General features: G+C 43.6%; 2 protein-coding genes and 2 non-coding genes across 5 annotated transcripts; 2 read left to right on the top strand and 2 right to left on the bottom strand.

Annotated features, from left to right (window-relative positions):
* The first annotated feature begins 317 nt into the window (after window positions 1-317).
* LOC114266225 (small nucleolar RNA snoR1) lies at window positions 318-413 on the top strand. The gene has a single exon (XR_003630591.1). It is a non-coding gene; the product is annotated as a small nucleolar RNA snoR1 (small nucleolar RNA).
* A 198-nt stretch (window positions 414-611) lies between these two features.
* LOC114266226 (small nucleolar RNA snoR77) lies at window positions 612-744 on the top strand. The gene has a single exon (XR_003630592.2). It is a non-coding gene; the product is annotated as a small nucleolar RNA snoR77 (small nucleolar RNA).
* A 3,527-nt stretch (window positions 745-4,271) lies between these two features.
* Window positions 4,272-21,207, bottom strand: LOC114266201 (NAD(P)-binding Rossmann-fold superfamily protein). Of its 2 annotated transcripts, none has more exons than XM_028207087.2 (5): window positions 20,744-21,207; window positions 20,088-20,269; window positions 5,205-5,399; window positions 4,850-5,003; window positions 4,272-4,745 (listed from the first exon to the last, which is right to left on the bottom strand). In XM_028207087.2, exons 1-5 carry the CDS (start codon window positions 21,009-21,011, stop codon window positions 4,450-4,452), a joined length of 1,095 nt encoding a protein of 364 aa, XP_028062888.2. In that variant the 5' UTR covers window positions 21,012-21,207; the 3' UTR covers window positions 4,272-4,449. The 2 variants fall into 2 exon arrangements, with proteins under 2 accessions (XP_028062888.2, XP_028062890.2); XM_028207089.2 differs by having other exon boundaries at window positions 20,088-20,266; window positions 20,744-21,174.
* LOC145788650 (uncharacterized) lies at window positions 13,965-15,649 on the bottom strand. The gene is made up of 2 exons (XM_082900466.1): window positions 14,880-15,649; window positions 13,965-14,794 (listed from the first exon to the last, which is right to left on the bottom strand). The coding sequence occupies exons 1-2, from the start codon at window positions 15,348-15,350 to the stop codon at window positions 14,081-14,083; spliced, it is 1,185 nt and encodes a 394-aa protein (XP_082756592.1). The 5' UTR covers window positions 15,351-15,649; the 3' UTR covers window positions 13,965-14,080.
* Window positions 21,208-23,452: the final 2,245 nt, after the last annotated feature.

Genomic DNA, 23,452 nt, shown 5'->3' with positions numbered 1-23,452 from the left:
ACCCTAAAAATTTTCATTTTATCACCCTATATTTTCAATATTCATTGTATTCCACGTCGCAAAACCAAAAGACTGGATTGTAGACAGGCACTGGGCCGACTTCAACATAGGGCCCAATAAAAAGCCCAGAAGCAAGCTATAAATACCCCGGTAATCTGCTACAATGGATCGCAAGAAACCCTAATGTATGGCATTCTAGCCTAGCCGCTGGGTCGTGGTTCTTCGTCGCTGTTTTGCTTCATATTCTTCTTTCTCAGTGATTCATATTAATTATTTTTTTGTGATTTAGATGATGATAAATCGAGAGGAGTTTGGGGGGCTAAGATGAACAATGCTTTTATTTCTGACACCTCTTGTATGAGAAGTGCCTCGAAAGGGCTCTTCTTTGAGCACATTAAGCAACCCTCTGAGCCCCCATATCTCTTCTTTTTGATCTTTTTTTTCTTGTTCATTGTCTGTTTTTTTCTCTCTGATTCATTCAGATTAAATGATTTGAAACCCGAAAAGATTTTGCTTTTTAAAATCAACTGGGAAGTAAATCTGATTTTGGATTATATTTTTTGATATTTGATTTAGGTTTGTGAGTTTGGGTAAATATTGAGCAGAAATTCAGGCAGCCCCCTTTTCTTAATATTATAATGAATAGGGCGGTGTTAATCTGCTCGGAAATCAATCAATCTTTTGCTCTTCAGATTTGCTGAGATTGCTCATCTTTGAAGCTGGTCTAGTAAGCTCAAGTACATTTTGTTTCCTATATTAACCCTAATTTCTAACTTAATTTTTCTCAATGTTTTGTTTTTTCCAATTTGTTTTATGGTTTTACGGTTAAATGCTTATTGTCTTTAAAGTTGATTTTAGGCTCTGTTTATTTTATTTTTTTTATTTATCAGAGTATCGTGTGATTATTATGAATTGTATTTTGAATATGTGTGTTTTGAAATTATAATTTGAGTATGGAAAATTTGTGTGGTTATGATTTTTGAATAGAGTGTTGAATTGACTGTAGAATTGAGTTTTGAAACTTTGATTTGATATGTGAAGTAAGAAAATTTGTTTGGTTATGAATTAATTCAAATTGTTATAACTCATAACAAAATAGATTATTTTTATACTATTGAAAATTTTGATCAACACTCACAATCAAATTTTTTTTAAAATTCAATTAAAAAAATTTATTATTAACAGAAAATAATATTAATCAATTTTTTAATTGAAAATACTACAAAGATAATAAATTTTTTTCAAAATAAATATTCAAAAAATTTAAATCATAAATATTTAAATAATTTAAATAATCTAAAAAATTTAGAGAAAATTGGTTTATGGTCTCTCTCCTACTTTTCGTAATGAAAGAGATCTATAAAAATATTTTTTAATGTCTAAGGTCCTTAAACATATATTAGAGAAACTTGATTTTTTGTCTCTCTAAACATATATCATCTCAGCTCAGCTCTGTTTTCTCCAAATGTCTCCACTCTCTCTGCTCCTATTATGTTTTTTCATTTACATCCAAAGTCTTAACTTTACATACTCTCTCTCCTCCGACGACCTCTCTCTCATCTTTTTAAAATTTGCCGTCGTTCACGGAGGCGCCAGCGCATTCTCCGACTGGAACGAAGGAGCTCGGAAACCATTTTGAGTGACGTTGGGGCCGAGGATCGGGCACCGATTTCCATCAATTCGTCGGAAGATATGTCGGTGGAGAGGTTTAGGGAGGTTCTCGCGGAGCTTGATCGACGGACAAAAGCTCTACGGCACAATCACAGTCACCAACGAACAGAGATCTCAATCCATCTACAACTGATCAAGAGATCATTACGAATCCATCAGCTCGGGCCAAATCGCTTTGTTGACTGGCCCAGCTCGATCCATCTCAGCCTGCGACAGTTTCACCATTGACGTGGCTCTCAAGGATAAGGACAAATTGTCTCTGGACAAATTGTCGGTGGAAAGGTTTAGGGAGGTTCTCGTAGAGTTTGATCGATAAAGAGAAGCTCTACGACACAATCACAGTCACTGACGGACACCGATCAAGAGATCATTACGAATCCAGCAGCCCGGGCCAAATCGCTTTGTTAACTGGCCCAGCTCGATCCATCTCAGCCTACGACAGCTTCACCATCGATGTGGCTCTCAAGGATAAGGACAAATTGTCTCTGGACGATGATGTCAGCAACGAGCAGATACCGTGAAACGTTTACAACACCGCCAATAACTATGATAAGCCCTTATACGATGACGTTCCTGGCAAGAATGGTTCGGTGACGGTCAACTATGTAGTGTCGAGGAATGCGGTGGGGGCTACTGTAGAAGTTACGCTCGTAAATCGAGGTGGGAAAAATTAGCTTCATGTTTACGGACTACTTACTGCTCGCAATGGAAATTTCATGAATGACTCTTCATCGTGCTTTGCTGAAATCGCCAAAGAATGTGCTATGACTTTGTTTGGATTTCCAAAACTCGTTGCAAAGTTCAAGAAACTATCTCAAGAGAATTTTTGAATTTTTGTGTTTGAGGTACAACTGCTTTTGGAAATTTCAGAGATATTCCAAAGAATATCTCTGGGTTTATTTTGACTGATTTTCTCTAGGTTCAAATTCAAATTTCTCTAGATTCATTTATAAACTAGAGAAATTTTCTCTAGGTTAATTTTCTCTGCCTTTAATTGAGTAAAATTGGATTAGACATCCACAATATTATGTAGAATCAGAGCATTCACATTCTAATTAATTCACTGAATTGAATTTCACTGATTCAATTGAAAATTCAAGAATTTCATTGAATTGAATTCAGTGAATCAGTGGATTCCATCTTAATCAGTCCAATTTTACTAAAGAATAACACTGAATTGAATTTTCTCTAGATCAAATTGAATTTTCTCTGGGTTTGGACCAAAAAATTTCATTGGATTGAATTTTCTCTAGATTGATGTTAGTATAAAAATATTGAGTGTTTTTTATATTATAAAATCATAATACTAGGGACTTTAAAAAAAAATCCCAAAAATTTAATAAGTAAAAAATTAAAATAAATATTCAAAAAATTCAAATCGTAAAAATTTAAAATTTTAATATTTTGAATTTAAAAACAATTCTACACTTAAATCGTAATCAAACACATAAAACAAAACTCAATTAAAAAATTATTTTTAAAACTTATAACCAAACACATAACTCGAAATTTCATATTATTTTCACAACTTTACACTTAAATTGTAACCAAATACAAAACAAAAAAATTAAAATATTTAAAAATATTTTTATAAAATAGAGTTTGAATTTATTTTATAAAATATTTTAAATTTTAAAAAATTAAAATCGTAATATTTAAAAATTAAAATATTTAAAAATATTCAAAAAATTAAAAAAATCGTAACATATTTAAATATTTAAAATCTTAACAAAATTAAAATATTAATTTGAATTGAATTTTGAAAAGAGTTTTGAATTACGTGTTTGGTTATGAATTTTGAAAAGTAATAATTATATTTTGAATTGAGTTTTAAAAAATAAGTGTATAATTATGATTTAAAAACTTAAAATAAACATCACACTCAAATCAATAAATGAAATTATCATTTGAGAGACTTACCAAATAGAGCCTTTCTTTTTCAACCCGAAGTTTATTTTGCCTATTCTATAAAAAAAAAAACTAGACTTTTATGGGAAAACCACTGCTCGGTGCGGTTTTGAAAAATTAATTGTCGAATGGTGATAAAGTTAAAGTCTATCACTTCTTTTTTAGTACTTGTAAAACTATATTTATCAATAAAAAAATCAAATCAAATCTAATCTTCATATATGTCAAGACAAGGGCATTAACATTGATCACAAGTTTTTCAATAAAAATTTAAAGGTCATATTTGTTTGGACGGACTGGATTAACATTCTCATGACTAATAGTCCTAGGACTACGAATCCGTTAAGCATCAGATTAATAATTTTATTGAACTATTAGTCCAATCCCAAACGCATGTCCACCCAAACAAACATGGCCAAAGAGTAATAGATTGAAAGCCATAATGATTTGTATAAGGTTGCAATAATTGATTTATCTTATCACCAAAAAAACTAATGCCAAATAAAAAGAGCAATTTGGAAACAAATCAAACATCTACTAGCATGGTTCTAACTTGAGTTAAAGTTACCAGATGCTCGCCAATGAATACCTTCTTGTTGGTCACTATTAGACACTCACCAAGGAATATTGTGTCTTTCCAGGGAAGGAGAACCGTCTTCGTTGGTATTAAGGGACACCAATGATCATTTGTGTTTTGACACCAAAATAAAATTGATAAATAACTAACTAACTAATCAAATTCAAATTCAAATTCAAATTAGCACAACACACGACAACTATCTAAAATCACCAAACTAAGTAACTTCAAACTTCTCATGTGTGTACATGTGGGATGGTAGAGAGAAGACAACAAAGTTGTTTGCTAAGTTGCTAACATTCATTAATACATCGAAGTGTTCTTGTCATCAGCCTAGAGAGTTTCACATTTGACAACTCAAACCGAAATGAAGAACTTCCTGACGAATTCCCTGATATCATGTTTGTTTGCATCCCCATCTCCCTTGCCAACTCTTCTGCCTCATCCTCACTCTGAATCACACGATCAAAGCAAATGTACCTCCCAAACGCCGTCTTACCCATTTCCTCAAATGTGCAAACATGTGCTTCTGCCAATCTGTTTACATCGACTGTTGCCAATAATCCATATGCGTACATCTCTTGAGCTCCTGTGTTTCGACATCAACAATCCATGACTAGTTTCTATGTTTCTGCTAATTGGATTCAAAACAAGAACCATCGTGGAGAGTTTTGGGATGAAGATGATATGTACCTTTGAGATAAGCAATTGTTGCTGTTGGATTTCTGTGACAGAATTCAGGACCGGTAATGAGACCGGGGCAGATGGTTACCAGGTTCAAACCCCTCTGCTCAGCTGTTCTCCTCGCAGCTTTCTCTGCCCTTAGTTTACCCAATGCATACCAGAGCTGTAATTTTTTTCTCACAGCTAAGTAACTATATATTCACCATAATAAAATATTGGGGGAATCACACCCCATTCATTAAAAAGTTTATAAATTTATTCATAAAGTATTGCACTAATTTGAAATTACTTTTTGTAGTACTCACTGATGTGATATTTCTCCTAAAATATTTTGTCAAAACAAATGGAGTCTAAGGAGGAGTACCTTTTTGTCTACGCAGATGGATTCATCGCTCCAGCTGTTGTGGTCAACTATGGAGGAGACATCACTTTGGGAGTTGTCTCGCCAAATGCAGGCCAGAAGTGATGATGTGAGTACACAGTTTCTAACTGAGGATGTTCCTGAACATGCCTCCATTACATTCTCACTTGTCTTCACTTCTATATCAACCATGGATTTCTAACAATACAAAAAAAATTGAAGTAGAAAATTAATACAAAGTGGTAAGAAATGAAGTAGGTACACCGTAATTAAACAAAAAACTTTCATGACCAACCAATATATATATATATATAGCAATACCGCAGTTAATAGGAGGAATAGAGGGGCAACAGAGGCCATGAATTGAAAAGGTGTCACAACAAAACTTTTGGTCTTATTTATTGTGTTTGATTTCAATTTTTTGGCTTCAATTTTCTAGAAATTGAATTTTTATTTTTCGTATTTTTTTGTTTTTAGTGGATATTTTTAAAATTTTAAGAAATTTTTTTACTTTTTTAGATGCATACATCTAAAAAGTAAAATATTTATAAAAAAATATTTTAAAAAATCAATAAATATACAAGAATACGAAAAATATATTGAATTTTTTTTTTTTTTATATATATTTTTGGTATGGAAGCAGCTTGCCTTTAGTCCGAGATCGAGACCACGAGACCCATTTTAATGATCAGAACAGTTCAATGTGCAGAACTCATCGAGTACTATATGTCTGTAAAATATCACATTGATCGGATATCGATAGCTATCTCATCGTATCAGTTTTTTGTCAACCGTTAATTTGTTCACCTTTCATTTTTTTTTTTTATACAAAACTAATTGGATCACATAACTATCGATATCCAATCAACGTTATTTTTTACAAACATATAGTATGCGACGAGATGTACACATTGAACGATTGAGATTATCAAAACGAGATCTGTAGTAAACCCCACAAACCGAACAGTACCATCCAGTCCGAGGCAAACTGCTCCCTTTTGGTATTTAGTGAATTTTTTAAAGATTTTTTTCACAAATATTATACTTTTTAAGTTTATTTATGTTAGGTATATCTAAAAATTAAAAAAAAAATACTTAAGATATTGAAAATACTCAGTGAGAGAGGAGATTTGCGCGTTAGTACGGCCGAGCTACGATAACGCCGATCATGACGAACCGCGCGCCGCCGAGCAGACTCCTCTCTTGCTCGGCCCAGCGGCCTGACTTGCACGGCCGGAGAGGTCGACCGGCCAAACACGAACCAATGCCTGGCCGAGCTATAGCGCGGCCGAGCGCGCAGTAGTGTCTGATGACCAAGCTAAGAGCAACGCGGGCTAGACTATGGACGCGGTTAGGGCCGGCACACTTCTGACCGACCAGCCGAGATAAGTGGGCTTCGTGTGACCGAGAATAAAGGTAGGACGGGTGGAGGCCGGCATACCTCACAACCGGTTAGCCTAATGAACCGGTCAATATCAACTTGGCCATGAGTATCGCCCTTTGGCCCCTTCACAAGGGACAGTCCAGGGACGCATAGCTCGGTTGTGTGCATGTGATGGCAACTCTCCACAAGTGATAGGCCGGTCGTGGTATTTTGGTCAAGCGTGCCACCTGGGCCAATGGCGTGAGGGATAGAGGAAATCTGCCCCAAGCATGCGCCAATACCGTTGGACAGTTCTGCATGTACTGGTGGGAGGACTAAGCCTTTACACGCGTAAGGTGGTGAGAGGCGAGCGCTGCCACCTGTCCTGAGAAGGACAACAGAGGTAGTGCGCGCATAATCTTGAGGCTGCATGGCCAGCCTTGAAATATGGAGGAGGACGAACGTTAAAGGTATGCAACTTCTTCCCCAAAAGAGAATACTCTCTCTCTCTATCAGTCTTCTTCTTCCTCAAGTGGACTGACTTGATCGTCGGAGGGTCTATCCGGCACACCACCGCCGGGCAGCTCACCGTTTCTGTGTTGCCAGGTAGACGCTGTCAAGAGAAGCTTGGAGTACAAGGAGTACGGAAAGCAGATGATATTTCGCCCCCGTACAATTGGCGCCGTTTGTGGGAAGTTCTTTGATACTCAACCCTTGTTCTTTGAGCTTCTTCAACCATTTCCATGGCCAACAACGGCGAAGCCCCACTGTCCGTCGTCGATGGCGTCACACCTGAGTACGTCCGCTTGAGAGAAGGCCCCCCGAATATTCCAGCCATGGCGAGCCTAGAGACTCCTTCGCGAGGTGCGCGAGACAAACGGGAGAGGAGTACTGATCGCTCGCAGAGTCCAGGGGGCCGCCGATGCCGGGGGGAGTTCCATGCGCAGCACTTGGAGCACAAACTCAAGGACCAAGACGCCCTCATTCGCAAGATGGCGGCGGAGATGGAGCTGCTGAAACGCCAGATTAAAGGGAAGGGTGTTGCTGGAGAGGGCAACCTCAGTGAGCACACCCCGTCCCCCCGTTGCAGCAGTCGCCGCCAGGGGAGGACCCACTCTCTCTCCATCACCAGGAACTATGGGGTTGGAGATTCCGACCACAGAAAGGGCAGGTCCCTCTCTTGCGACGGCACTTATCGCCCCTCACGCCCGACGCCGACGTCGGGATCCTCTTTCTCCACGCGTTCCAGGGACTTGAGGGATGTATTGGAGGAGAGGGCGCGCCGTCGGGAGGCTCGGAGAGTGCCGGCATTGCAGAGGTTGAGCGCTCCAGTTCGTGGTAGTGAAGAAGTGACGATGCCAGCCTCCAAAGTGATGGCCCCTGCGCTGGTGGACAAAGAGCTGGCGCGACTTACAGCCACGCCGCTGTCTCCAGAGATTGAGAGTACGCCACTCCCCGCCGGATTCCACCAGCCAAAGTTCACTTTGTACGACGGCAAGACGGATCCGTACATGCATGTGAGCCATTACCGGCAAGTAATGGCTGGACACTGGTGTAACGACGCCTTGATGTGCCTCATATTCCCAGCAAGCTTGGGAGAGCTGGGTTTGAAATGGTTCGAAAGACTCCCGGAGGGAAGTATTGAGGGGTGGCAGCAACTAGCGGAAGCCTTCGTCACCAGATTCAAAACCAACACACGAACGCCGAAGGAGGTCGACCATCTCCTGGGCGTCAAGATGGAGTCTGGATGCTCGTTGAAGGCATACAATGCGAAATACTGGGAAACTTACAATGAGATCCTCGACTGCCCCACCAATCTGGCGATCACTCAATACAAACGGGGTCTTCCAGTCGGGCATAGGCTGCGAGATTCACTCACGATGCATCAACCCACAACCTTGGAGTCATTGATGCAGCGGATCAACGAGCACATTCGTGTGGAGGATGACGCCGCCTCCGCAACCGAGAAGGCTAATCCAGTCGCGGCGGACAGAAGGATGGCGGGAAAAGTTCACTCAGTTGGGCCGGAGGATAACCGCCCAAACAATCGGTCAAAAGATCAGCGCCATAGTTCAATCCGTGATGACAGAAACAAGGGTCGCCGAAACGACCGGGCTGACACTCCCCGTGATGCAGCAAAGGATGCCAAAAGAAAATTAAAGGCACAGACTGGAATCACCACGGTATTTAAAATCCCCATCTACCGCATTTTGAGCGAGATTCGAGGTGAACCCTTCGTCTGTTGGCCGGCCAAGTTGGGGAGTGCGCAGAGGGGCTTCAATTCAAAATATCGCTGCACCTTTCATGAAGAGTGGAGGCACCGAACAGAAGACTGCTTGCCGCTCAAATAACACTTAGAGGAGTTGGTGGCGGCGGGACATCTTGACCAATACATAGATGGGGGCATCAAGGCCGCGCTAGCGGACCAAGCCGAGCCAAACAGCCTGGCCGCCCAAGAAGCGCCCCCGCAAGGTGTAATCAACGTCATCCACGGCATCATTGAACCGGCCAAGGTCTGCGAGCTGAGAGGGATGATCAAGAAGGCCGAGCACATGAGGGAAGTGCTCTCTGTTCAGCCCGCTGTGAAGAAGGGAAAGACCGAAGAGAGGGACATCCTTTCATTCTCGACCAAAGACTTGGAAAGAGTTCAGATGCCGCACAATGATGCTCTAGTAGTCACTCTTCGCGTCAAAGACTTTGACATCAAGAAAATCTTGATCGACCAGGGGAGTTCGGTAGAAATTATATATTATGACGCGTTTAAACAAATGAAGTTGGAAGACAAGGACTTGGCCCCCGCAACGTCCTCTTTGGTCGGCTTCAACTCACAGCTAGAATGGCCAATCGGAAAGATTATTTTGCCAGTCAAAGCAGGATCAGTCGTAAAGCAAGTAGAGTTCTGGGTGCTCAAAGTTCCATCGACTTACAACTTGATCTTAGGCCGGGATTGGCTGCACGCCATGCAAGTAGTTGCTTCGACCTTCCACCAAGTCATGCGCTTTCCGGCACCAAGCGGACAAATAGAGGAAGTTTGGGGGGACCAGGTGATGGCGAAACAATGCTTCGTTGCGGTAAATGGCAGCCGAGTGGCCAAAGGGTTCGTCCAAATGATTGAGGGGCCCGAGGGTAAAGAGGTCCTTGAAGACGTAGGAAGAAAGGCCGAGGAAAAATCGGTCGAAGATTTGGTGGAAGTGCGCATTGACGAGAACGATCCAACTAAATTCTTCCTCTTGGGATCATCCTTGTCTAGCGCCGAGCGGATGGATTATGTCAACTTCTTAGTTTTCAATTTGGAGGCCTTTGCCTGGACGCCTTACGACATGCCTAGCATCGACCCGAGCTTCATTTGTCATCAGTTGAATGTCTTCCCCAATGCACGGCCAGTCATTCAAAGGACGCGCCGCTCAGCCTTGCACCATGTGGAAGTGGTGGCAGAAGAAGTGAAGAATTTGTTGGAAGCTGGGACCATAGAGGAGGTGCAATACCCTCGGTGGATATCCAACACGGTGGTTGTTCCAAAGAAGAACGGCAAATGGCGAGTCTGCGTTGACTACAAGACCGTCAACCAAGCTTGCCCCAAGGATAGCTTTCCCCTCCCACGAATTGACCAGCTGGTGGACTTAACCGCTGGCCATCAGAGGTTTAGCTTCCTGGACGCATATCGCGGCTACCACCAGATAGCCATGTATAAATCGGACAGAGAGATCACGTCGTTCACAACCCCCAGAGGCTTATATTGCTACAAAGTCATGCCGTTCGGACTAAAGAACGCCGGGGCGACTTTTCAACGGATGGTGACAAAGATGTTCGCCCCAATGCTGGGCCGCACCATGGAGGCCTACATCGACGATATGGTGGTGAAAAGTAAGGAGAAAGCTCAGCACCTCTCCGACCTAGCAGAGATGTTTGCTATACTTAAACGCCACAAGCTTCGTTTGAATGCTTCCAAATGCGCCTTTGGAGTCGACACTAGGAAGTTTTTGGGTTTTCTGGTCACAAATCGAGGGATCGAAGCTGACCCATCACAGATCAAGGCTATACAAGACCTAGAGCGTCCTAACTCCACGAAGGACGTGCAACATCTTGCCGGGATGGCAGCCGCGTTGAACAGATTTATCAGCCGGTCTTCTGATCGTTGCAGGCCCTTCTTTAAAACTTTGAAGTCCAAATTCTTCTGGGATGACGAGTGCGACCGCGCACTAGCAGACCTGAAAGCATATCTCTCTTCAGCCCCTATTTTGGTCACACCTCAGCCGGGCGAAGAGTTGTACCTCTACTTGGCTGTCTCTCAACACGCAGTCAGAGCGGTATTGGTTCGTGCTGAAGGCATCCAGCACCTACCGATCTTCTATGTAAGCAAGACTCTGCTCCCAGCCGAAACGAGATATCTTCCCTTGGAAAAATTGGTGCTGGCCCTAATGATGGCGTCAAGAAAGCTGGCACACTATTTTCATGCCCATACAATAGTTGTGTTAACCGAGTTCCCACTCAAAGTGCTTTTTGAAAAGGCAGACTTCAGTGGGAGAATTTTGAAATGGGCCGTGGAATTAGGGCAATATGACATCAAGTTCCGACCGCACACCGCAATCAAGGCTCAAGCACTTGCTGACTTTGTGGCGGAATTTGCCCCTGGGATGCATCCAGTCTGCCTAATTGATTTGGTTGGTGCGGATTTAGCACAACCCATGGTTCTGGCAACAAAAACGAGTGTTGGTGCGCAAAAGGAGGAAGGGCAAAGAGCGACCGAACCAGCGAAGGCGAACGACTCGACGCAGGAGGAAGTCAACCATGACGAGGAAAAAGACCAGAATGAGCCAACCAGAGACTTGGAATTGAGAAGCTCCTAGAACCCCTCTGATTGCTGGAAGCTGTTTATTGGCGAGATGCGGAAGCTCTTCGTTGATGGGGCATCCAACAGACATGGGGCCGGGCTGGGCATCGTGCTGAACTCGCCGGGCGGGCTGATCATCGAGCAGGCAATTACACTCGGCTTCCCAGCATCCAACAACGAGGCTGAGTATGAAGCTCTCCTTGCCGGACTAAGAAGCGCGCTGAGAATGAAAGCCACAGCCCTTATGGTATTCAATGATTCCAAGTTGGTGGTCAATCAGGTCTCAAGGGAGTATGAGGCAAAGGACGAAAGAATGGCCAAGTATCAGCCGCTGGTACGCGCAGAGATCAAGAAGTTCGCTGCAATAAGGATGGAACAAATCGACCGCGAGGAAAACAGCGCGACTGATGAATTAGCCGGACTTGCTTCTGCTCACACAGTTTTTCCTAACCCCTTGATGATAGAATTTTTACCCCGGCCAAGCATTGAGGAACCAGAATCAACCGAGGTACTCTGCACCGAGCATTGAGGAACCAGAATCAGCCGAGGTACTCTGCACCGACTTCGGCCCTTCTTGGATGGATCCTATCATCGCCTTCCTGAAAGATAGAATTCTACCAGAAGAAAAGAAGGCGGCACACAAGATCCGGGCAAAGTCAGAGCGGTTTTGGCTCTCCCCATCCGGGGCCTTGTACAAGAAATCTTTCACCGGGCCGTATTTGAAATGTGTCCACCCCACCAAGGTGGAGGCTTTCCTCTACGAGATACACGAAGGCATCTGTGGCAGCCATACTGGGGGCAGATCCTTGGCTTACCGAGCAATCTCTCAGGGTTATTGGTGGCCGCGCATGCAGGCAGATGCGCAAAAATATGTTCGTAGGTGCGAGAAGTGTCAAAAGTTCACCCACCAGATCCACCAGCCGGCTAGAGACTTGCTCCCTCTCACAAGTCCTTGGCCGTTCGCGCTTTGGGGGTTCGATATTGTTGGGCCACTCCCAGCTGCGCCAGGCAATCGCAAGTTCTTTATCGCCGCCACCGACTATTTCACCAAGTGGGTTGAGGCTGAGCCACTAGCGACCATAAAGGAAAAGGACGTAAAGAAGTTTGTATGGCAAAACGTTATCACCCGTTTCGGTATACCCAAGGCCCTCATCTCGGATAATGGCACTCAATTTGATGGTAAACTCTTTCGTGGGTTTTGCGAAGAGTTGAAGATCGAGTTCTACAATTCGACACCGGCCTATCCTCAGTCAAATGGTCAAGCAGAGGCCTCAAACAAGACCATCCTGGACGGGCTGAAGAAGCGGCTTGAGAAGGCTAAGCGCAAGTGGGCTGAAGAACTCCCTAATGTGCTCTGGGCATACCGCACTACGCCAAGGCGGTCAACTGGGGAAACACCATTTGCTTTGGCCTATGGCATGGAGGCCATCATCCTGTTGGAAATTGGCATGCCAACCATCCGCTTTGAAAGTTTCCAGCCAGATCTGAATAATGAAGCGATGGCATTGGAGTTGGACCTTGCTGAAGAAAGGAGGGAGCGAGCATTGATCCACATAGCGGCCTATCAACAAGAACTCTCCAAAAAGTACAACAAGGCTGTGCACCCCAGGCTGTTCAAGATTGGGGACTGGGTATTAAGAAAGGTGCTTGGCAACGCAGTGGTCCCTGGCGAAGGAAAGCTCGGTGCAAATTGGGAAGGACCATACAAGGTGATTGGTCTTGCTGGTAAAAGGGCATACCATTTGGAAGATTTAGATGGCAAGGCTGTCCCCAGACCATGGAATACGGCCAACCTTAAGGTCTTTTACTTTTAAGATGTAATTTGCTTGTGTTGTTTAGCTTTTCTAGACCTTTAGCCTTTTGGCACTTAATGTAAAAGATAGCAATGCTTTTGTAATGAAAAATAGCCCTCTTGTTATTTGGTATTACATCTTTGAACAATGAATTCGCAAGGACGCAAGGCAATTATGGATGCCAGGGGCAAGGGACCGACCTGAATGGGACCGGTCTGATTTCCACTCGCCGGAATGGAAGCAAACCGCACAAACAGTTGGTGCATTGTCCAACGATATAATTGGCGAATGAACCAATTCACACATGTGCCGAGCTGGGATTTGCTCGGCCAACGGAAATGTTGGCGACATGACCAACCTAAATGAAACATTGGTGTCTTGCCCAATGTAGCGGCCGAGCTGACTTTGCTCGGCCAAATTTGGCATGTTGGTGTTTTGTTCAACTAATGAGAAGCCGAGCTGACATTGCTCGGCAGAAAAGAAATGTTGGCGTCTTACCCAACTTAAAAGGCGAGCTGATTTTGCTCGGTCACGTTGAAGTATTGGAATTCTACAAAGTCTACAACCAGTCAAAGCCGAGCAGATTTTGCTCGGCTGAGTTAAAATGTCAGTTCATCTGAAAGTTCGAGGAGCCGAACTGCTAATTCTGATTAGAAAACGTCTAAGGTGATTTTAGCTCGGCAAATTGTGCAGCGTAGCTGACCTGGCAGTTGTAAATTGTCAACGATTGAATCAAGGAATTTATGCACACGCCAACTGAACGGAAATAGAAGATGTACGAGCAAGAAGTCGAAATTTCTCATTGATAAAGGAAATTTTAGTACAAGATTGGGGCATAGCCCGTTACATCCAAAACAAACCAAAAAAAAAAAAAAAAAAACGAGGAAGATCTTTAGTCCAATTCAAGGTCCACGGTTTGCTCGGCTGCCTCCGTCGTCTGCTCGGCGATCTCAGTTGTCTGCTCGGGCAGGTTTTCCTCGGCGTCATCGTCTGCTCCATCCTCCACAGCAACCTCCCGGTCAGCCACTTCATCTTCCGCATCTTGGGATGCTTCGGTAGTGGTTTGCTCGGCTTGTTGCGCGGCGGCAGCTTCTTCCTCGGCCTCTTTCCTTGCCTCGGCGATAAGCCGATTCTGGGTAGCACTGGCGTACGCCTGCATATAGACCGGGATGTAGGCTGCAGGAGGGTTAAGGAACATGTTAGCGTCCTGACCAAGGCCAACTTTTTCCACGGCGACTTTCCAACCACACTGGAAAAAGATGTCCTTGGTCGCTTGGACCTGGCGCTCGTAAGTCTTCTCGCCCTGAGCGTATCCCCGGTCCTCGGCATCCACGACCGCCTTGTCCATGGCTAGCTTGTTGGCATCGCGCAATTTCCTCAGCTCGACAAGGTACCGAGCCTTCGCCGACTTCACGGCCCGTTGTTTGTCCTCGTTAGCTCGGTCGACCTTTCGGCTCAGGATGTCTCGCTCCGCCGCGACCGCTTCTTGCGCGACCTTGAGTTTTGCTATCTCGGCCTTTTGGGCCTTATTCTCAGCAATTGCATCCCGCAGGCTTTGCCGCACTTTGATCATTCGGTCGTGGGCCAAATAGTTCTTTTGCGCAACCTGAAAACAAGCGAGAGATCGTGAGTATTCGAGAAACCGAGCAAAAACCGAGCAAACAGTCTGACGCAAAGAATGGAGAACTTACCAGAACTATGGATTTCGCCGCCGAGCGGAGGACCTTGAGGTCGGAAAGCTTGTCGTGTTTTTTCATATCAGCGGGCAAGATCAACCCCTTGGTCAAATTGAAACCAAGCGAGTAGTCCTTGTCCGCGTAGACAGAGTCTTCAGCAGAAACTGCTCGGCCCTGGTATTTGAACTCGGGCGCCCAGATCGGGGGGGTGGCTGGGCCCTTGGATTTGCCGGTCTGTGGTTGCTCGGTCTGGTCCCCGAGCTCGGTGGAGACGCGATCAGTAGAGTCTTCATCCGCCAGACGCGGCCCGGTTTGCTCCTTCCTCGGCCGCTTCTTGGACCGACCAGTTGGTTCGCTAGCAAGTGCCAGTACTGCCCCTTCTTGTTGCCCGGCGGGTGTGGAGGATGTCCCCCCGGTTGCCTCTGGTTTTTGGGACTCGTCTTCTTCCCCGGTGATCATGGACTTGATGGCCCTGATTTTCGCCATTTCTTGCTCGGCGGTAAGTGGAACAAGCCTGATCGGTGGTAGGTTTGGATCCGGTTCTGGGGTTGGCGCACGCAGAAAATCGGTAACCCGGCTCTTGCGCGGTGCGGTGTAGTGGTAGGTCTGCTCAAAGTCGAGCAGTTTCGAAGCCTCCCTCTCCTCGGCAGGATGGCACAGCAGGGCTCTGATGGCCTCTTGGTTGGCCTGGTAGTAGTCTGCTGCTAGGTGCTTATCTGCAAAAAGAAGACAAATGTTAGATCGGCATGGAAAGTAATTGATGCATAAAGAAAACAGCGCGATCAGCCGAGCGACTCACCGGCACTGCCAAAATCCTTTCTAATGTACCATCCCGGTATGGGTGTCTCGGTGTCCTCATAGCGACCGGACACCCACAAGAAGTCGTCGTCGTTGGTCTCCTTGTCCGGGTTGCCCTCTATTAGCTTTGCTCGACCCTTCTTGACTTTGAGGTACCAGCAAAGCCCACTCTTATTTCTACTTAGACTATACTGATGGAAAATTTCGGCCAGACCGAGATTGAGACCGAGCCTCCGATTCAGCTCGGCGACCCCGTTTATTATTTTGTAAGTGTTATTTGAAACTTGGGTCGGGCAAAGCCTTGTCTGTCTCAAAAATTCGCAGATCAAGGGTTGAACCGGGAAGCGGAGCCCTCCCTCTACTATTGATATGACGGTAAAGGGGCACCGGTCTAGATCCCCCCAAGGGGTGTCTCCCTTTTTGGCGAGCTCTAAGACGACGTCATCTGGGATGTTGTACTCCCTACGAAACTCGGCCATCGCACCGGGCGAGCTCACTATGAATCGGTACTTGCCCATCTATCTCGGTTTTATTTGGTGAACTAACTTGTATCTTGAACAAAAATGTTTGGTGTATTTGCTCGGTCTTTGAGCTCCACCAATGATGGTTCTTGACTGAACTGATCGGTCCTAGTTTGTTCTGCATTGTTAAAAAATGAGGCCAAGGGTTAGCACGGCATAAATTCCACGGCTCCTATTGGAAATAGCTCAGTGAAGGATTTTTGGTGCTTTACCGGCCTGACACCTATCTCGGCTAGACTACTTGGTCGATTTCCTAGCTCGGTTCATTCCTATTTGCAGATCTAATGGAGTATTCGGCTCGGCTAGGCTTTGAAGTGGAAAAGTTACAGCTCGGTGCGTTCCTATTTACCAATCTAATTAGAGTATTCAGCTCGGCTGCAGCCTCTACGAGAAGCCACAAACCAGTTTTTTGCTCGGCCATAGTATCATTTATGGATCTAAACGAGCGTTTAGCTCGGTTCTACCCAGATTCAAACTGTTCATCCTAGAAATAGGACGAACTCGTTCGAACCCAGGAGAAACAAGGGGCACGAAAGCCCCATCCATTCCTACTGTTTTTGTTTGCCCTAGGGTGTGCAAGATCTAAGCAAGGGAAAGCAACTCTAATGGCCCCAAGCATAAACATGAAGAATACAACCACAAAAAAGTGGAAAACTTGAGGAACTCGAGTACGAGAGTTTGAGGGAAGGGTAGGAGGACTTACCAAATACCAGATGCAAGAACAGGGCCTCTCGAACTTGGTTGTGACCTCACGAGAAACAAAAAACAGGAACGGAAGCAGGTGAGATACAGCGGCAGCGAGGGCAATTTCTCAGAGAATATGGAAGCTAGGGTTTAGGGTTTGTGTGGAAGAGAAGGTGAAAAGTGAAGGGTCTTAAGCCCTTTGTTGGAATACAAAAGAGGAGGGAAGGAACCCAAACGGCTGCGCCATTTGAAATCTGAGCGTGCAGAACAGCTGGCTGCACGACCCAATGGTGTGAGGCCATATGGCACTGGAAACGCGGCTGTCAGTACGACTGTACGACCTTTGATAAGACTGTGGAGGAAATGGCCGACCAAATGGGACGGCTCAGCGATAGATATGCCCCCAATCATGCTCGGCTTGGTGATGGCGCAACTCAGCCGTTAGCTCGGTCACGATGGTAACCCCAATCACGACTAGGTCGGATGGGGTTAATGGGCAATTGAGAGGGGAGATTTGCACGTTAGTACTGCCGAGCTACGATAACGCCGATCATGACGAACCGCGCGCCGCCGAGCAGACTCCTCTCTTGCTCGGCCCAGCGGCCTGACTTGCACGGCCGGAGAGGTCGACCGGCCAGACACAAACCAATGCCTGGCCGAGCTATAACGCGGCCGAGCGCGCAGCAGTGTCTGATGACCAAGCTAAGAGCAACGCGGGCTAGACTATGGACGCGGTTAGGGCCGGCACGCTTCTGACCGACCAGCCGAGATAAGTGGGCTTCGTGTGTGACCGAGAATAAAGGTAGGACGGGTGGAGGCCGGCATACCTCACAACCGGTTAGCCTAATGAACCGGTCAATATCAGCTCGGCCACGAGTATCGCCCTTTGGCCCCTTTGCAAGGGATAGTCCGGCGACGCATAGCTCAGTTGTGTGCATGTGATGGCAACTCTCCACAAGTGATAGGCCGGTCGTGGTATTCTGGTCAAGCGTGCCACCTGGGTCAATGGCGTGAGGGATAGAGGAAATCTGCCCCAAGCATGCGCCAATACCGTTGGACAGTTCTGCGTGTACTGGTGGAAGGACTAAGCCTTTACACGCGTAAGGTGGTGAGAGGCGAGCGCTGCCACCTGTCTTGGGAAGGACAGCAGAGGTAGTGCGCGCATAATCTTGAGGCCACATGGCCAGCCTTGAAATATGGAGGAGGACGAACGTTAGAGGTATGCAACTTCTTCCCCAAAAGAGAATACTCTCTCTCTATCAGTCTTCTTCTTCCTCAAGTGGACTGACTTGATCGTCGGAAGGTCTATCCGGCACACCACCGCCGGGCAGCTCACCGTTTCTGTGTTGCCAGGTAGACGCCGTCAAGAGAAGCTTGGAGTACAAGGAGTACGGAAAGCAGAGGATATTTTGCCCCCGTACACTCAGTAAAAATATAAAAAATATAAAAAATAAAAAATTTCAATTTTTTAATAAATGAATTCAGAAAACTTCTATTTTCTGAAGAAGCCAAAGAAGAAGTAACTCTTGCGGCAAGATTAAACAACCTATGGAGAAAAAAAAGGTGTTCTGACACCAAAGATCCAGACTGAGATATATAAAGTCAAGTGGTCGTTACACTCATTTTTTTGACATGACAGCCATTCAGGACTGGTAAAGAAACCAAATTGTTAACTTATGGATGAGATTGGTGAATGGAAAACAGAAAATGATGACATTTCAAGGTTAATCTCAGCTCACTTTCAAAACCAATACAGAGGCTATTTATCGAGATTTCTCACAAATTTTGCAGGTGATAGACTCTGTAGTGACTGATTCTATAAATAAACCGTGTCGGCAGGTCACAAACATTGAACTTAAAGAAGCCGCTTTTTAACTAGGGCCTCTTGAGGCTCTACATCTGAATGGATTTCTAGGACACTATTATCCTGAGTACTAGAATTCTATTGGAAGGGGCTTGTGTCAGGCAACGAAGTTTTTTTTTTTTTAACAGCACTTTTCTCTTAAAGGAGCTAAACTAAACTAATCTGGTTCTTATTCCTAAAGTTCAGCATCCAGAGACTATTGTCAGTTTAGGCTAATTAGTCTCTGTAATTTCAACTCACTTCTACCTTAATTGCACTTCCTAATCTCACAACAGCAGGCAGCCTTTGTACATGGCTGGCAGATTCAAGGCAATATCATCTCATGAAGCTTCACTCCCTCAATCATAAGAAGGACCTAAATTCTAATGTAGCTCCAAGTTAAGAGAGATGGGCTTTGCTAAGCAATGGATTGGGTGGGTTCTGCAATGCAGCACTTCCATTCCCCGATGCTCAACTGTGGTTAATGGAGATAAAGTGTATGAAGTCAAAGAGGTCACGGACAAGGGGATCAACAATCTCCTTATATTTTCTTGTTGCTGAGGCTTTATATGTTACTTTCTAGAGCAGTGGCAACCCAACAAATTTCTGGGATTAAAATTAAGAGGTGCCCAATCCTTTCTCAGTTGCTGTTTGTGTTGTTACTCTTAAATGCCAGGGCTGTAGATTGTCGGAACTTTAGAAGGAAGCTAGAGTCTTCAGGCAATCGGTTAATTACCAGAAGTCAGAAATTTCATTCTCACCAAACACCCTCAAATACTTGAATGCCTATTGTCCTGTTCCTAGCCTAACTAATTTATGTTTTGTTTGGACTGCATAAAATTGGTATGTAGGTCACAAACATAAAAAACTAACCCGAAAAAATCACATACAAAACAAGCTTAAAAATTGGATTGGAATCATCAGTTTAGGATTAGAATTGCACGATCCAACAAGATTCAACTACAAGAATCGAAAGAGCCTACTTGCAAGGGATTTTTTTACACAATCTGAATCCATTTCGTGAATCACAAGATCATAGAATTGTAATATATGGTCGGAATTGTAACAACAGTGGCTAATCATTGAAATTGGCTACTCCTTATTAATAAACTGTACGGGCAGGGAGTGTGGCATACCTCACACAAATAGTCTTGTATTGTAAGGCAATGAAATAAATAAATAAATAAAGGCTTGACGTTACCACTCCACCTATCACACATATATGCTTTATCAATTTTACCTATCACAATGAATGCATGGTCGGGAATGTTGTATACTTTTTAATGAAAATTCCAGTTACCAAAAAAAGAGGTGGGATGACAAAAAAAAAGAAAAAAAAAAAAAAAAAAAAAAAGGATGGAATGAGAGAAGACTCACGGAATAACCAGAGAGCCCAGCAGGGTCAACGAAAGCAGCGGTGTGAAATACGCCACGACAACCATCAAATGCTTGAGAGAGGTTATGAACATCAGTGAGGTCGGCCATCACTGCAATTACTCTGTTGTTAGCTCCAATCATCTCTCCCGACAATTCCGTCTCCCTCAACTTCTCCATATCTTCTGCAACCATTTATTCAATTCAATTCAATCCAATCCCGTATGTTGTTTTACAATTTCTTTTTTTAATCAGATCGAACTATCAACACCAATTCTTAGCATCTTTCATTTAAAAAAAAAAAAAAACACAACACACACACACACAGTGATCATTGATGTGAATTTGTCAAGGGGAACGAAAATTAAATTACTAATTCATAATAGCCAAACAAATAACTACTAGTTTTCTTCTCATTTTCCTAAATCATTGGCTTTTAAATTTTTTTAATTGATATTTTTTTATACTTTTTAATTGTTAGTTTTTAACTTTTTAATCGAACGCCCATACTAAAATTTCAGTACCCAAAAAAAAAAAAAAACACACATACACACACAAAGTAACTAAAAAGTTAACAAAAATTAGGAGATAAGTCAGATCCCAAATTTTCCGGCATGTTCCCAACCTTTCTCAGTGACCAAACAGAGAGTATAAATCACCTTCGTTAGTGACAACGATTCGGACAGAGTAGCCACGGATTAAGAGCCGGTTCACGATAGCGAGGCCGAGGAACGATACACCGCTGGTCACGCAGACCAGTTTCTCTTCGGCGACGCCGTCGTTTCCGCCTAGCGCCGCCGTCACTGGTTGGTCCCTGAACTCCACTTGGTGTTTCCTTGTCTGAACCCCGCCGGCGTAAGATAGCAACATCCGCCGGAATTCTTCAATCTCCACCTCCTGCTTCTCGCAAAGCCGTACAATCCCCATTCCTCCAGAACTCTGAAAGTTGATGCGGTGTCTCTGATAGATAGACTTTGTGAGACTAGCTTTCTACTATTTTCCTTCTCTCTCACAAATCAAACTGACATTACAGAGAGAGCGAGCATGTGGAAAAGCGGTCATACACAACAATACTACGGACCCATGTGCCAACCTCAATTATTTTTTTTATAAATAAAATATCAACCATAGTAAGTGGTCTGAAAATTAAATGGTTTGAAATATTCAAAATAATGTTTTTTTAAATATAAAATGGTATCGTTTTGACATATTTAAATTATTTAAGTCATGAAAATTCGGATCATTAAATATTTTTTATAAAATATTAAATTTTAGTATACATACTAGATGCCAATGAGTCAAATTTTTTTTTTACATCTGGATTTTTAATTATTAATTATTTTAATGACATCATTTTGGGTGTGTTTGGTAACGTTTACGTTTTCAGTTTATATTTACAAAAATTTTATAAACTGGTTTTTGTTTATTTATAGAAAAACATAAACTACAAATGCATTTGGTAATTAACAAAATGTTTAAAAAAATTTAAAAATATAAAAAATAGTGAGAAATGGCAAGTGGTGGCAAGTGGCAGCGAAAGACGGTGGTGGAAAGTGGTGACGGTGGGTGGTGGGTGGCTGGTGGTGATGGGTGGGTGGGTGGGTAACAGTGGTGGTGGTGGTGAGGGGTGGTAGGTGGTGGTGGCAGGTGGGTGGCGGATGGCGGGTGGTCTTGGGTGGTGGCTGGTGGTTGTGGTGGGTGGGTGGGTGGCAGTGGCAGGTAGTGGGTGGTAGCGAGTGGGTGGTGGTGGCAGGTGGGTAGCGGATGGCGGGTGGTGGCGGGTGGGTAATGGGTGGTGATAGTGGGTGGGTGGGTGACAGTGGCGGGTGGTGGGTGGCAGTGAGTGGGTGGTAGTGGTAGTGGTGGCGGGTGGTGGGTGGTGGCAGATGGGTGGCGAATGACGGGTGGTAGGTGGTAGCGAGTGGGTGGTGGTGGTAGTGGTGGTAGTGGGTGGTGGTGGCAGATGGGTGGTGGGTGGTGGTGGTGGTGGTGGTGGTGGTGGTTGGTGGTGGCGGGTGGGTGGTGGCGGCAGGTGGAGGATGGTGGTGGCAGGTGGGTGGTGAGTGGTAGTGGCAAGTAAGTGGCGGGTGGTGGTAGCTAGCGGTGGATAGTAGTGGCGGGTGGTGGGTGGTGGCAGTTGGATGGCAGGTGAGTGGTGGATAGTGGTGGTGGTGGTAGTGGTGGTGGCAGCGAGGAATGGGTGGTGGTGGCGAGTGGATGGTGGTGGTGACGGGTGGTGGGTGGTGGTAGCGGGTGGTGGGTGGTGGTGGCAGGTGGTGGTGGAGGTGGGTGGTGAGTGGTGGTGGCGGAAGACGGTGGTGGAAAATGGTGGCGAGTGGTGACTAGTGTTGGGTGGTAAAAAAAAAACTCAAAACTCAAAACGAAAACATATTTTTTGTATTTTCATTTTTTAGCCAAATTTATAAATTGAGACCACTTATTTATAAATCAAAAATTTTACCAAACAAGTTTTTATTTGAATTTTTAAAATTTTTATAAATATAAATAGTAAACTAAAAACGTAAATGTTATCAAACGACGCCTTTATGTTTTTACCTTAAGCCTCATAATTTTGACTTACTTATCCCTGCATGTAATTTTACCTTATTAATAATCTTCTAAACTATATACATGTTTGGAAATGATTTTTTGAGATTGATTTTTTTAATTTTTTTGACTATTTGAATCTCGTTAAAAAAGCTTCATTTTGGATGATTTTTTTTTTTTATACTTTTGTGAGAAAAAATGTAAAATTATTATAATTTGAATATAATATTTTGTCTTATTGATTTTTAAACTTATTTTGTCTTTTAATAGGCTAATTTAGTAGCAACCATTTTGCCAAATGGAGTCATTAAAAGGAAAAAAATAAAGAAAAATTATTACCCAAATATATTTTTCATTAAATTCACAATATTTTTAACTCATTTTAAACTATTTTTTAATGTTTTTATTATAAATTACAAATACACATCTGAGATTTGTTTAAAATATGAATTGCTCCCAGTGGTTTGAAAAATTACAAATACATCCGTGTCAAAAAAATTTATTTAACAGAATTAATTGAAAAAGTAAAATTTCTAACTGTTCACCTACACAATAATAAAATTATCTGAATTATTAATTGAAATAAAATTTTAACATTATTAAAAACTATTAATTAACTTGATAATTTATTAATAAAATGATCTATTTATTATGAAATTAAAAATCTTAGAGGGCATAATGTAATTTCTAGAACTACAGGGATAATTTGTAATTTAGGTAAACCCTAATGAGTGTGTTTGTAATTTATCCAAATTTTAATAATATTATTAATAAATATAATATATATTGTCTTCGTTTGGGAATGATTTTTTTAGATTGAT

Source organism: Camellia sinensis, chromosome 1 (assembly GCF_055761805.1).
Source record: "Camellia sinensis isolate YWXY chromosome 1, ASM5576180v1, whole genome shotgun sequence".
Classification (NCBI taxonomy): Eukaryota; Viridiplantae; Streptophyta; class Magnoliopsida; order Ericales; family Theaceae; genus Camellia; species Camellia sinensis.
This window is presented reverse-complemented; position numbering and strand designations above follow the sequence as displayed.

Bases quoted from the DNA above. Each gene is read 5' to 3' on its own strand.
- LOC145788650 (XM_082900466.1), bottom strand. From the start codon at position 15,350: ATGGCGAAAATCAGGGCCATCAAGTCCATGATCACCGGGGAAGAAGAC. The intron at 14,795-14,879 runs GTAAGTTCTCCA...GCTTGTTTTCAG, and splicing joins CGGCGAAATCCATAGTTCTG to GTTGCGCAAAAGAACTATTT.
- LOC114266201 (XM_028207087.2), bottom strand. From the start codon at position 21,011: ATGGGGATTGTACGGCTTTGCGAGAAGCAGGAGGTGGAGATTGAAGAA. The intron at 20,270-20,743 runs GTGATTTATACT...AAATGGTTGCAG, and splicing joins AATCGTTGTCACTAACGAAG to AAGATATGGAGAAGTTGAGG. The intron at 5,004-5,204 runs GTACTCCTCCTT...AAAAAATTACAG, and splicing joins CCATCTGCGTAGACAAAAAG to CTCTGGTATGCATTGGGTAA.